The 14306-nt window shown below is 42.4% G+C and overlaps 1 protein-coding gene across 3 annotated transcripts in view; it reads right to left on the bottom strand.

The window, feature by feature from the left end:
• The window catches only part of FAT4 (FAT atypical cadherin 4), a 184148-nt gene extending 170677 nt beyond the window's left edge, over window positions 1-13471 (bottom strand). For 2 of the 3 annotated variants that reach the window (XM_063664108.1, XM_054485864.2), the window contains exons 1-2: window positions 12437-13471; window positions 6828-12014 (exon numbers count right to left, since the gene is read on the bottom strand). In XM_063664108.1, coding sequence (XP_063520178.1) covers window positions 6828-12002 — 5175 coding nt within the window. In that variant the 5' untranslated portion in view covers window positions 12003-12014; window positions 12437-13471. Of the gene's footprint in view, window positions 1-6827; window positions 12018-12436 lie in introns of those variants that run through there. The other variant, XM_054485863.2, reaches the window with a different exon arrangement.
• Between the last annotated feature and the right edge of the window lie 835 nt (window positions 13472-14306).

Here is a 14306-nt window from a genome sequence, read left to right as displayed (position 1 = left end):
ATTTAAGAGATCATGAGAAGAAAAAATGCAGGTACAGGCAACTCTTTCAAAAAGTTTTGCTGAAAAGGGGAGAAAATAAATGAGCAACTGAAAGAATGGAAATATATTCCTGCCTTGGGTTTTAGAAAGCAAAATGAAGAAATAACAGATTATAGGTTAATAAAGATTATAAAGGTTAATAGGGACCTAAACAAAGATTGATAGGGACCTAAAGTAATCCTACTACTGGTTCATCACCAAAATTTCATTTTATCTTATATTTTTTCAATAATTAACATGAAAAAGTATAGAAATAAGAAAACAACTTTTTACATGGTGAGACTTATGTCTACAAATGTATAGAAATAATCATTCTTACAAGTAGCATTAGTTAGTGCTGTGTTGGAACTAAATGCACAGACTTTAGAGGCAGACTGCTGGGTTTAAATCCTGCTTCCACCATAAACCAACTCCATAAGCAACCTCCATGAGTCTCAGTATTCTCATTTGTCAAATGATGATATGTTGTATCTACCTCCGGAACCATTGCAAAGGCAAGACAGCACCTGGCAAGACTGTTTACCAGTGTCTAACAATAACATAAGCGCTTTATATATGTCAGAATCTATGAATGATAAAAAGCCTTACAGAAATGTCAAATAATCTGTAACAATCATCAGAAATGCCATTTGCTCCCACCTGCCAGTAGCAAAGCATGTTTCTAAATGTCTTTCAACATTTCTTCAAAGCCTTAAAATTCTTTGGGTTTTACTCATTGATTGTTTCTTAAAAATGCATACACATCTGGAAACTGAAGAAGATTGTGGTCCTATAATCACTTTTTAATTACCACATATAAATTATCTGCCAATTAGATTGTTTCCTCTTCATGACTTAATTGTCCAATTTTGTCTCAGGATATTAAGAGCAAAGAAAAGCCAATGGTCTTTGTACAATGGGGGCATACGTGTTAATATATAATTACATGTGTATATTTTATACAGAATGTTTGTTTAATAGAATATTTTCACCTGTCTGCATTCCCTATACTCTCCTTCTCAGTCAACATACTATTAAAATGGCTACTTTTGTCACAGACTACATAAAGCTTGAAATTATTAGAAAATATTTACCATATTCTATATTGGACACTTTATATTCATCTTGACCCATATCACCTGCCAGTTATTCTTTTCCTATTTCCACTCACGAGTGCCTAATTCAGAATACCACCTACTTTTATGGGTTTTATAAAGAGCTGGGCCTAGATTTATTAATTCTTGAAATACAGAACCCACCTCAGGGCCTATGCAGTTCGCTACAGTCACTAATGCAACAGTCCCTCACAACTAATGAGGTTCTTAGGCAGTTTTTCACTCTAATGATGACAAAGTGTAAGCTGCAGACAATGCAATGAAAAATTGATTCCACAAAATTCTAAGTAAATAACTATTTTTCAAAACTATTCCTAGAGCAGATTCCTCAAAATTGAGTAAAACAAAAAAGAATTAAAATCATTAGGGTTTTAATAAAGACAAAAAAGTAATAAATAGTAAATTCATTGGAAGATGAGTTATGTCTATAGAAATTTAGCAGCAGGAGTAAATCAAGCATCCTGAAGATATATATATAAAATATGCAGCATGAACATAATTAGCCATCAATAATCCTGTTTGTCATACACATTTGTACCCATCTTAAAAATTTATAAAGCCCTTTAATTCACAGTATTTTGTTCAATACATTTAAAAACATACCAATAGGGAAGAAACAAAATCAAAAAATTTATCCCGGGCTGTTTTTTAAAGAAACACTCTTGACTTCAAACACATAGGAAGCAGTAAAATGTTTTCCTATTTAAAATAATCTTCACACTCCATCCACTCCAACCCCATCATTATTCCAAAGAAGATGATTCATCACCTAAAAATTCAAAAGTAATTCTCCACCTTCTTAAACTGCAGTGACTGCTTCCAAAGTGAATAGACGCACTTATCACTATGCACTTATCATTATGTCTAAACATAGCAATATTCAATAAATTTTATAATAATAACAGTTATTATATATCCAGCTCTCTTGCCTGTATTCTGCTTGTGAGGTTCAGTACACAAGACATACAGACATTTAATCTAAGGTGCACTATTGTGATTCAAAACCCTGTGAAAGAAAATCATTTCTAACGTTTGTATCCAAAACTGACCTCACAAATGTCTCCATCATTTCTCTTGAAAATCTTAATAGTTTCTTGTGAAAATAAATTAATTTATTATCATATTGCTAAAACTCATTTGTAATCATTAATGAATCATAGTCCATTTACCTAATATTCCAAACATACTTTTAATATATTATTTCAAGTGGCTCTTTTTTGCTGGTTGTTAACTGAATTGCCAAAATCTCACTACCCACACCAATGGTTCTCTCACTGTGGAGTATGCATGGACCTCCATGCAAACCAGAGACCTGTTTAAGGAGTCCTGGGAAATCAAAACTGTTTACACGATAATGCAAACCATCCTCTGCCTTTGTTCACTGTGTTGGCATTTATGCTAGAGGTGCAAAAGCAATGGTGGGTAAAACTGGTGGTACTTTAGCACAAATCAAAGCAGTAGATCCAAAGTACTTGAGCAGTAATTGTGTTCTTCACCACCACATACTCACAGTAAAACAAACAAACAAACAAAACAATTTCATTTAAAAAAGTAAATAAGTTTTCTTGAGAAAACAGAAAACGTATTAATTTTATCAAATCTAGACTCAACTTTGATGTCTTTTCAATGTCCTGTGTGACACAAAGCAATATGTGCACAAAGACCCATTACTCTGCACCTACGTATTGTGGTTTTCTCAAAGAAATGCATGTGTGTAATTGAATTGTAAGCTGAACTAGCCACTTGATTTGTGGAATACGATTTTTACTTGAAAGAACAACTGTTTCTTTTTAAATATTTGAGGATGCATAATCTTTTCTTTTTATCATGAACAAAGGAAGCCGGACACTTCCAGGAAAACAACAATATATGTTACTAATAGTAAAATTTGAGCTTTCGCGTAAAAATTCAAATTTGGAAAACTTCTAACCATCACCAACAGGTTGAGAGTCATATATTAAAGTCTTTTATGATAAATTCCTTATCAGTTACACCAATTTTGAAATGATCAATGCCTGATATTTCTAAATCAGGAATAGGTAAAAAAATTCATTACGAATGTGAGATAAATGTATTTTTATGTAACAGAGTATGAAAAGTTTGCTGACAGGGTTTCATATTCCACACTGCAAGTAAGTCTTAAGAAACTGCCACTGTGGACTTCTGGTGTAGTAGGCAAACTATTTCTCTATTATCCCACTCAAAATATCTGTGTAAGGATGGATTCCGCTTGCATATTTTATCCAAAAACACAACATATTGCAATATATTGCCCAAGAAGATTTGAGAATCCAGCTGTATTCTATTGAGCTAGATATTAAAGAGATTTGTAAAGATGTAAAATAATGCCACTCTTTAATTTTTAGTTAGAAAAAATAAACTTTTAAAAAATAAAATAAAAATGTTATATGTTTAAAATATAATGTAGTTTTAAAATGAATTAACAAATATTTTTAATTTCCTCAGTTTTACTGTTAAAAATGGTAAATATCAATAGATAAGACACGCTTACACAAAGTCTCCAGAGGTGTCCTTGACAATTCTTAAAAGCATAAAGGGGTCCTGAGTGTAGCAAGTTTGAGAACTATGGCCTGGTGACTACCTGAATGTATAAGATTGCTTCCTTCCATTTAAACACTAAGCTCCATATCAGAACACCCGCGTAAATTCCTCTTTCCTTGTTGAGTTTCCTGACAGTTATCAATTCATTTGTAGAGCAGAGATAATTATTATATTCTGACCTGAGTTCAATTAATGAGCAGCATCAGATTTATTAACTCCCTTCATTTCCTCAGCTTTTCTCTGGTGATTTATTCCCAAGTTCTAAAGACATATGTTCTTATCTTAGGTCTTCTACCATCTCATTCAGCAAACAGGTATGGAGCACCTACTATATATAAGGTAATATGCCAGGGTCTGAAATAACAAAGACCAATAAAACAAAGCCCCTGACCTTCATGAGGTCCAACCAAGTTCCTAAGTTGCATGTTCCTATGTAATACACATTAAAAGATAAATGCTTACTGAAGTACATATATTTACTTTTTGGTGAACCTAGAAAAATGGCACAAACTTTACATGACCTATTCTAACATAATCAAGACTATCTAAGCTCTTCTGAGAACATAAAGAGACAAAATAAAAAGGTAATTAATCTTGTGTCTGAAACCCAAACACAATCTTTCAATGACATTACTACCAATGCCAAATCTTTGGATATAACAAGTAGCGTAAGTAAAGGTGTATAACTGGACAAATCTTTGGAATGAACAATATCAGAGTCATAGTCATTAGCCTCTTACCCCAAATGTCAGAGCTAGGAAAAGAATGCAGATGAAATTGTTTGTCTTTTACCCGCTGACTCTCTGCCTGCCCATGGAATGTGATCAGCATGACTCTGCCAGAAACCTGAGTAAGCAACCCAGACTCTTATCAGTGTACATGAATAATTTTTTTAAATGCACTGGACAAAGTCCAATTAAACAAACAATTTAAAAGTCACCTTTGATAACAAGGGGAAATGTATAACTTATTTTTGCAGAATCACAGTAAATTAATTGTTTGAGCAGAAGGAAAACAGCATTTTATTGTATACACTTGAAAAATCCAACCAATAATAATATGAAATTCTAGCTCACAACCACTGCTTTCAATATTCTTTGGAGAAACACATTTGCTTTTCATTTTCAAAGTGGTTGGATCTTGAGAACTCAAATTGGGTTTAGAATTTCAGCACTTAAGTTCACAGAAGATATGCTGACTTTTTTTTACCTAAAAATTCATTACATTGAATTCTCCCCAGATTTTTAAATGAATAGAATATAGTATACATAAATGATGACTTTTCATATTGGTGTTACTTGACTTATAAAAAGTAATAAACAGATCATCCCCTATTAATAACAAAATTACTTATAAACATTTTTAATCTTCTTGCCTATTGCAGAAGCAGCACTATTTAATAATTTCATGCTAAGCCAATCTTTGCATAGCTAATGGGTAAATAAAAAAGACACAATAAATCTAATGATAAAACTGAACATTTATTCTCATTCTCCATAGTATTCTAATAAAATGTACTACACTGAACCAAACAACAGCATCTAATAACATAATCTGTTTTACAGTTTAACAAATTCATCTAAAGTCTGGAATGATTTAATTTCCTGCCTTCAATCGATATTTTGGTTTTCAAACTAATCAAATATTTTCATGTAAGTATTCATTCCAGAGAAGAAAGTTAGAGACAGGATTGTGGGTTTAGAAGATGGATAACTTCAAATCAAAATTCAGTTACATATAAATCATGGCCTGAGCTACACCAAATAGCTCAATATATAAGCCCTATATTAAAATATTATTTAAATAATTAGGTAAAAGAGGATATTTGGCTTAGAAATCCTTTCAATGTTATGTATGTAAAGATAAAATTGAATTCCCCTTAGAATTATATCTCTAATTAATATGGTCCTTTAAGCCATAAATATTCTTTCCCATCCAGATAGACATAATCAACCATTATGAAAAAAAATCACAGAAGATACAAAAATATATAATAATAATAAAAACTTATCATTTAAAATAAAGAAAATCCCCACCTCCTCCCCCCAAAAAAGAAAAGAAGCAAGAAAACAAGCACATGAGCCTCAATTTCACTTGCATGTTGTGTCTGGGTCACTGCCAAGTATCACAAACCACATTTGATGTTTGTGTTTTTGGCTGAGTGACACTAGAATGTCTTTGAGGGGCCTGGGGAGGGAAAGAATGAACTTAGAAACAGCAAACAAGAGTTTTCTGAAGTATAGCTATATCATTTCTAGTTGATTATCAAAATAACATTGAAAGTAGTTCAATTAAAAAGCAAATCAACGATACAAGGAGGCAGTAGCCTAAAATACACTCCAGGGAAGGCTGAGCTTGGAATTCTTTTGGCTTATGCTATGAAACACTAATTTCTTACTCACCAGCATACAGAACAACATGTATCTATCCCATGGCATTGAACTCAGTATTGTCAAGAAACAATCCCTAGTCTCTGATTATTCACAGCACATTGCATGCCTTAATTTAAGAGGGAAAAGGAAGGATTATCCTAAGTCAGAAGACAGTGTCTAAAATGTTAAGGCAGATGAAATCAGGAATCTTCCAAAACTTGGCTCAGCACATTAAAATTAGTCACTGTCTATAAAGAAACTGCCAAGACTGCTGAGGATGTGAAAGTTAATACTGTCCTAGTGTACACTGTCAGCCCATCCTCCATGGCCACTCTTCCTGAAGAGCTATGGTACAATGCTGATTCCTACCAAAGCTCTTCATTTTGGAATAGGTCTTCTTAATTCTGAAAGTGCCCATCTTCTAGTAGCCTTCCTTACTGAGTGGTATTTAGATTACCTCAGCAATTTAGCTTAGATATATGGATTTTTTTCCACTCTGAAATGGCTAAAGATTTCTCCTTAGCTTTATATATTTGATTGCTATAAAGTGAAAAGAAAGTTTGTTGTTTAGTTGCAACCAAGATTAAAACTAAAGTTTATGTAACTCTCTGTTAGCCTTTGACAGAACATTTTTAGGTGTTCCTGTTCATAAATTTAACAATAAACAATGAAGGTAAACAATTATAGAGAGTAAATATAAAGAGAATGATCTTCCTAAAAAGCAAATCAACAAATAATAAAATGACTACAAAATCATTACCTCTGCTCTCTGTGTTCTGGGAAAAGCAGTTGATTTTTCTATGGCATAAACATCCACCAGGTAAAGACATGCTCCTTGCTCCCGGTCCAGAATGGCTGCAGTCTGAATTATACCAGTATGTCGTCCAATAGTAAAGAGGCGTCCAACAGTTTTTTCTTCACAACGAACTGAAACAATATAATACTCCACTGGGGCCTCAGATCCTCTGGGGCTAGCTGCTTCTATTGATATCACGTTTGTGCCAATGGGTTCCCCTTCCTTCAAAATAGTTATATATTTGGGTTGAGTAAAAACAGGTCCATCAAGGCCCTGAAGAATGATGGTCAATTCAGTGGTTGATTTCCTCCTTTCAGGCCCAAGGTCTGTTGCTGAAACTATGAGATTGTAGATCAACTGTGAAGGCACCAACGCTGAAGCCACTCTCAGGTCTCCACTATAACGATCAACAATGAAGGTGTCTGTGTCCCCATTGATGATCTCATACTCTATTTCTCCATTAGCACCTTCATCTGGGTCAGCAGCCATAATTGTTGTCAGAACGGAACCAATCACAGCTGATGGATCTGCAGCAAGGGCGTTTTGTGATATAAACATTGGGACATTGTCATTGAGGTCTGTAACCAAAATGGTCACGTTCTTCAAAGCATACCGTCTAGTTTCTATTGGCACAGCTTGATCATTGGCTTTTACAGTTAACTCAAAGAGATTAGCAAATTCCCGATCTATTTCAGCATTAGTATATATAGTCCCTTTGACTTCATCTATGGTAAAGTGGTTGCCTCTTGGCATCTGTTGAATGATTGTGTAGGATAGTTGCCCATTAATGTCTGCATCAGGGTCATGTGCAGTCACTGAAATGACAGATGTACCAATGGGAATGTTCTCAACAATAGACTTGAAAATATCTCCAGGAGGAAAGCTAGGAGGATTGTCATTAAAGTCCCTCACGTGAATAACCACTGACATTGTAGATGAACGAGGAGGTCTTCCTTGGTCTTTTGCTGTTATATTTAATTTATACAAAGACTGTGTTTCAAAGTCCAATTTTTTGGCAAGAAAAATACTCCCAGTGTTTGGGCTAATGCTAAAAGTTCCGTGGTTGTTAGTCCCAGTAATACTGTAATATAAATCAGCATTGTCACCTGAATCGGAATCAGTTGCAGTAACAGAGGACACGAGTTCACCAATTCTCATGTTTTCCAAAACATCAACAAAGAGTGTTGATTTAGGGAAAGAAGGGGTATTATCATTTTCATCTAAAATATCAATATTTAAAGTACACGTTGAATTGAGGGGGATTGTCCCTGAATCCACTGCTTGAATTACAAGGGAATAGGCAGGTGTTGCTTCATAGTCTAATTTGCCAATTAGTGCTACCTGACCAGAGGTACTGTCTATAGCAAACTGTCTTTCTTCATTTCCTTTTATTATAGAATAGTGAATAAGTCCATTATTACCTTCATCAACATCTGAGGCAGATACTCTTAACACTTGTGTCAGATTGGCTGCTGACTCTGATATTGTAGCTTGGTAAAAGTCTTTTAAAAATTTGGGAGCATTATCATTTATATCCTTCATGTAAACATGTACAGTGGCCTGATCCTTGAGAGGCTGAGGGAGCCCCTGATCTGTTGCTATGACTGTAAAGCTAAACACAGCAGTCCCTCTCCGCCTCATAAGAGACTCCCTGTCAAACTGATGAGTATTTGTAATTTCCCCACTGATAGCATGCAACTCAAAATCTGGCTGCACCATTTCAAAAGAATACCTTACTTCTCCATTTGGCCCAAAGTCTTTATCTACAGCACTTACTTTGCCCACAAACGACCCAGCCCTCTGCTCTTCTTCGAAGTAAAATGTGTAATTGGTACTGTTAAAAAGAGGTCTGTTATCATTTACATCTTCTAAAATTACAGTAACATTCACAGTAGCACTAAGGGGTTCCACTGCTCTGTCAGAAGCAACAACCATTAAAACATATCTGTCTTGAAGTTCACGGTCCAGTTCACTTTTTATATACAATTGACCATCTGGGAATATGCCAAAAGCATCCCCTGTATTTCCTTCAGCAATGGTGTATGCAATTTCACCATTTGCTCCTGAATCCTTATCAGAAGCTTGTACTTTAAAGAATCGAGAATTCACAGGTTCTGACTCAGAAAGGGTGACTTCATAAGAGAGTTGGTCAAACACTGGTGAATTGTCATTTACATCATGGACATAAACTGTTAGGATGACACTAGAGGAGAGCTGTGGGACACCCATGTCAGATGCCAAGATCTCTATTTGGTAGGAGCCAGCATGAACATCCAGGGGCCCAAGCAGACTAATAGTGCCATTCTTTTCATTGATAGCAAACAGGTTCTTGGGGTTTTGCTTCAGACTATAGAGTACCATGCCATTGACACCTTCATCAGGGTCCACAGCTTTGGCCTGGAAAATGCTGTGACCTGCCTGCCAATTCTCCACCACATTTACACTCTCTATTGCCTGAAGGAAATGGGGAGAGTTGTCATTCAAATCCTTAACTGTTATGTTAACCATAGTGTCTCCAGTCACTGTGCCCCCACTGGCCACTACCTTCAGCTGATAAAAGGATTGCTCTTCTCTATCAATCACATTTGCTGTGGTAAGCTGCCCAGTGACCTGGTTGATAGCAAACATACCTTTCTGATCCCCAGTAGTAATGAGATAACTGATGTTGGAATTGAGATCCATGGTGGATGCAGACACACTACCCACATGGTATCCCAGCGCCACGTTCTCAAAAACCACAAAGCTGTAGGCAACCTGACTGAATACAGGTGGGTTGTCTTGAGTGTCCAATACAGTGATGGTTACTATTGCCTGGTTGGGAGACTGTAAATTGCCACCATCAGCAGCTACTACTTGCAACTGATAAGCTGTTTTTTCTTCTCTGTCTAGGGCCATTCTTGTAGAAATAACCCCACTCTGAGCATTGACCTGAAACCGAGACCTGTCCCCAGCAGATATGCTATATTTGACAGTACCATTGGTACCCAAGTCTGGGTCAGTGGCAGACACAGTGGTGATGTAGCTACCTCCAGGCTCATTCTCCTTAATGTGAGCAAAGTATTGGACCGGGTAGAACACAGGGCTGTTATCATTTATATCCAGAAGACTCACATTTATGCGAGCCATTGATGACTGGGGAGGGGAACCCAGATCTGTGGCCAGAACCAACAGGGAGTAGAAGGCTTGCTCTTCTCTGTCCAAGGAGGAAATAGTACTCAACCTCCCAGACACAGGATCCAGACGGAAGGACCTCAGGTCAGTCTCTGCCTCTTGTAAGGAGAAGCGCACTGTTCCGTTGTCACCCAGGTCCCCGTCAGTTGCCCTGAGCATCAGCAGTTCTGTCCCTGTTGGGGCATTCTCAACCACAGACACATCATACCCTTCTGGCTGGCTAAATACTGGCTTTTCATCATTCACATCTAGGAGAGTTACTACAAGCTGGGCATAGGACACCTTGGGGTGAACTCCCTGGTCCCGGGCACTTATATTCAGAACAATCTGGGAAGCAAGTTCACGGTCCAGGCCCCCAGAGGACCCAGTGGTCACGAGGCCGCTATGTTCACTGATATGGAACCATCCCAGTCCATTGCCAGAGACGATGCTGTAACGGAGATTAGCATTGAGACCAGAGTCGCCATCAGTGGCAGATATCCCACTCACATAGCTTCCCGGAGGCGCCTCCTCGCTCAGGTTCACTCTGTACACTTGCTGTGAAAAGACAGGAGGATGGTCATTGATGTCATTAACAAAAATCACCAGGCTTGCCACAGAAGAGCGCGCCTGGACTGCTGCGCCAGGGGGCGCCCCGTAGTTATCAGAGACGGAAACTGTGAGGTTGTAGGAAGGGATGCGCTCGCGGTCCAAGGCGCTGGCCACCTTGATTAGGCTCAGGTTCGGCACTTTGCTGCTTTGCACTTCAAAGTGGCGCTGCTCATTGCCCCCGAGAATTTGCACGGAGATGTTCCCGTTGGCCGCGGGAGAATCTGCGTCCGTCACGGTGAGCAGAGCCACCACGGTGCCCACTTGAGCGTTCTCATCTACCGAGGCGTAGCGCGAGGTGGCCGGGAAGTAGCGGAACTTCACTACCGGGTCATTGTCATTCACGTCCAGCAGCTGAATCAGCGCCTCGGCGCGCCCAGTGAGGGAAGGCACGCCTCTGTCCATCGCCTGCACCGTAAGCGAGTACTGGCGCCGGGCTTCGAAGTCCAGGGGCTCCCGCACCGTGATAAGTCCCGTCTCAGGGTCCATTTGGAAGGGGGTCCCCTCGTCCTGCAGGCGATAGCGGATATCCGCGTTGGTGCCCTCGTCCGCGTCCGCCGCCGCCACCTGGAGGACGCTGGAGCCCACAACCGCGTCCTCAGGCACCCCCGCCTGGTAGTGAGAACTGCCAAAAACCGGGGGGTTGTCATTAATGTCTTGCACAGTCACGTTTACCTGAAGGTAGCCCCGCCGCTTAGGCTCACCCTTGTCCTCCACCTCAACCAGGAGCTGGTACTGCGGCGTGACCTCACGGTCCAGCCCGCCCTTGGACACCAGATGCAGGAAGGCTCCCTCGCCGCTGGGGTTCAGGGTGATGTCCAGACGGAAGCGGCCCGCCTCATTGCCGCGGATGATGCGGTAGGAGCGGTGGTCCACACCGTTTGAGCCGATGTCCGAGTCGGTGGCGGTGTCTAAGATGACTTGGCGTCCGCTGCTACTGTCTTCCTTGAAAGTGACCACGATAGAGGGGTCCGGGAAAACGGGGGCGTTGTCATTGAGGTCCCGCACCAGCACTCGCACTTCGGTGGGGTAGGTGGGCGCGCTGGAAAGGACCACCAGGTTGATCACGTCGCTGGGCAGGCTCTCGCGGTCGATGGTGGAGGTGGTGTACAGGGCTCCGGTGCTACTGTTTATGGCAAACAGGGCGTGGCTTTCGCTGAGCCTGTAGGTGAAGCCGGGGCGCGTCTGGATGGTGCCTACTAGAGTGCCTGGAGGTTGCTCTTCCAGCACTTGGAACACCTGGCGCTGCTCGGCCCCGTGGACCCAGGCCTGCCCCGGAAGCAATGACAGTAGCCAAAACACTCGAAGGAGCTGAGATACTGATAGAGTGTGCAACGGGAGCCACGGGCGGCCAGTAGCCCTGTCTGGTGCTAAGTCCATGGTCCTGGCTCCCTAAAACGATGTGATAAAGAGAAGGAAGGGGTGAAGCAAACGCAATGATATTTACAGGGATTAAGGAGCGCCAGCAAAGATTCAGCTGACGGCTTGGTCTGAGACCTCTGCTATTTCAAAGAACCTCCAGTCCAGCAAAAGCAAGTAGCATCAGCAAAAGACTCTAGGTAGCCAGTTGGGCGCGGAGTGCAAGAGAGATGCTGTGGCGAAAAGCGGCAGGGCATTCCGCGGGACACTCCTGTGAGCTGAATTCCCAGAAAAGTTTCTCAAGCCTCTTATACACGCCCCCTTTTACTTTGTTTTTGAATCCAGATAGTCTGAGCGTTTTCACCCGGGTGGATGAGAGTTGGGAGAAGTTGCCTGTATCTAAGGTATATGAGGAATCATTGCAAAGAACGGTCTTCAGACACTTTAGAACTTACCCGCAGCGAAGAACGTGAAGAGGGAGGAACAAACGTCCAAGCACAACTGCGCACCGGGGAAGGAGTGGTGGGGAACCGGGAGAATCGAATTCCTTTCCCAAAAGCTGGAGGCGATGGAATTCTTGGAGTCCCCACTCCTCAAAAACCAGGCTGCAACGCGCCTCCAACAGGGCTCCGGCAGTGGCCGCTGAGGCCCAGGCGGCGGCGTCTGCGCGCAGGCAGTTCGGAAACTGCGTTCCAAGCGCTAGCGTTCGCGCTCTGCCTCCTGTACCCGGGAGCGCTCAACTCTGCCCCTTCCCCTCCTGCAGCCGCCGCCGCCGCCGCCGCCCCTGTTGCGGCTTCAAGCCCGTGGTCCGGCACAAACAACAGCCAGGGCTCCTCGGCATTTTTCACCTCTGCCGGGGCGCCTGCCGACCCATTATTTGTACATCCAAATCGAACGCAGTTTCCCCTTTCTTCTCGGCCTCGCAGGGGTCGGGCAGAAACAGCGTGCGGTCCGCGAGTCGCCCTCCCCTCCGCATGCCAGGGGGGTCGTTCTCCGGCGGCCCCAGTCAGAAGCCCACTGTAGCGCGCCTCGCCCCTGCCCTTGCTATCTCTGCTTTTATTGTCCCGTGTCAGTTTCACTTTGTAATCCACAAGGCTTTTTGTTTGGGGCAGGGGGTGGTTGGTGCCTCTCTCTCCTTCACCGTTGGCAGTGGAGGCGGCGAAGTCGGCGCTGGACTGTAGTGACGCCCTCCGCAGCTCCGGACGGCGCCTGTCAGCGCTCTCCCTCTCGCCGGCCGGGGCCGAAGGTTGGACCGCGGTGGAGCTAGGGCTCCGCGAGCCCCTCTCCACCTCCCGCCTGGTCCCTCACTCTCTCCCCGCCCCTTCCCCGCCGCACAGGCATGCACACACACACACACACGTACACACACACACACACACACACACAGCGCGTCGCCGAAACACAAACAGAGGGGGAGGGAAGACCGCGAGCTGGAGCAGCACTCAGAAACTTTGCTCGCCACTCATTGATCCCCGCACTTTAGTTCGCCCGGACTCCCCCTAGCTCCCAGTCCTGTCACCTTCTGCCCCTCCCTCGCCCCAGCCCCATTGGGCCGGAGCTGAAGCAGCCCCGCCCGGCACTCCTACCGCGAGCGCCCTCCGCCCTGCCTGGCCTCCGACTGGCTTCTCGGGATGCTAATCACTTCAGCCTCCCGGAGGGCTGTAGGCGGTCTGGTGTGGGAGCACAGCGAGGCGGAGGCGCTAAGAAGGGGGGTGATTTTTTTTCTTTTTTCCTTTTTTTTTTTTTCCTTTTCGACCAAATCTTGGCCGGCGTCAGAGCAATAAGAGAAAAAGGCTGCCGCAGAATAGATGGGGGTGGGGTCAGGTTTGCAGATAAATAACTTTAGTGGCAGGGTCTGGGGGAAGACCGTTAGGTTGTTATGCTAGTAATAACTCAGGAGTAAGGGGGTCGAGAGAAATAAAAGAAAGGCGGGGGGTGAGGGTCTGTTAAAGCGGGGAGGAAGGATTAAGCAAAGCCTGTCTGGGAATGCACGGTGCGGATTTGCTTTAACCATTTCCTGCCCCTTCTCTCTTTATGCAAGGGATAGAACTGCCATACAATGTGATCCCACAGAATCCAAATCAAATCCTCCCCTTTGCTCCTCTTTCTACACAGTGGGCTCCCTGCTGTCTAGGGCGAGCTAAACTCTAAATCTTCACTCACTTGCCCCTCTCCCCCACCTTCCAGGTGACTAGGGGGCAGGAGGCCTCCATACCAAGGGCACTTTGCACTTCCTCCTATAGGAAAGGCCAGGGGAACTCAGTGTTTGTTTTGTTTTCTTTCCCAACTGGATTCCAGGTGCCAGTAGCCCAAACCTTAGGGTTT

Source organism: Pongo pygmaeus, chromosome 3 (assembly GCF_028885625.2).
Source record: "Pongo pygmaeus isolate AG05252 chromosome 3, NHGRI_mPonPyg2-v2.0_pri, whole genome shotgun sequence".
NCBI classification, from domain to species: Eukaryota; Metazoa; Chordata; class Mammalia; order Primates; family Hominidae; genus Pongo; species Pongo pygmaeus.
The sequence above is the reverse complement of the archived record's forward strand: the minus strand, read 5'-3'. Positions and strand labels throughout refer to the sequence as shown.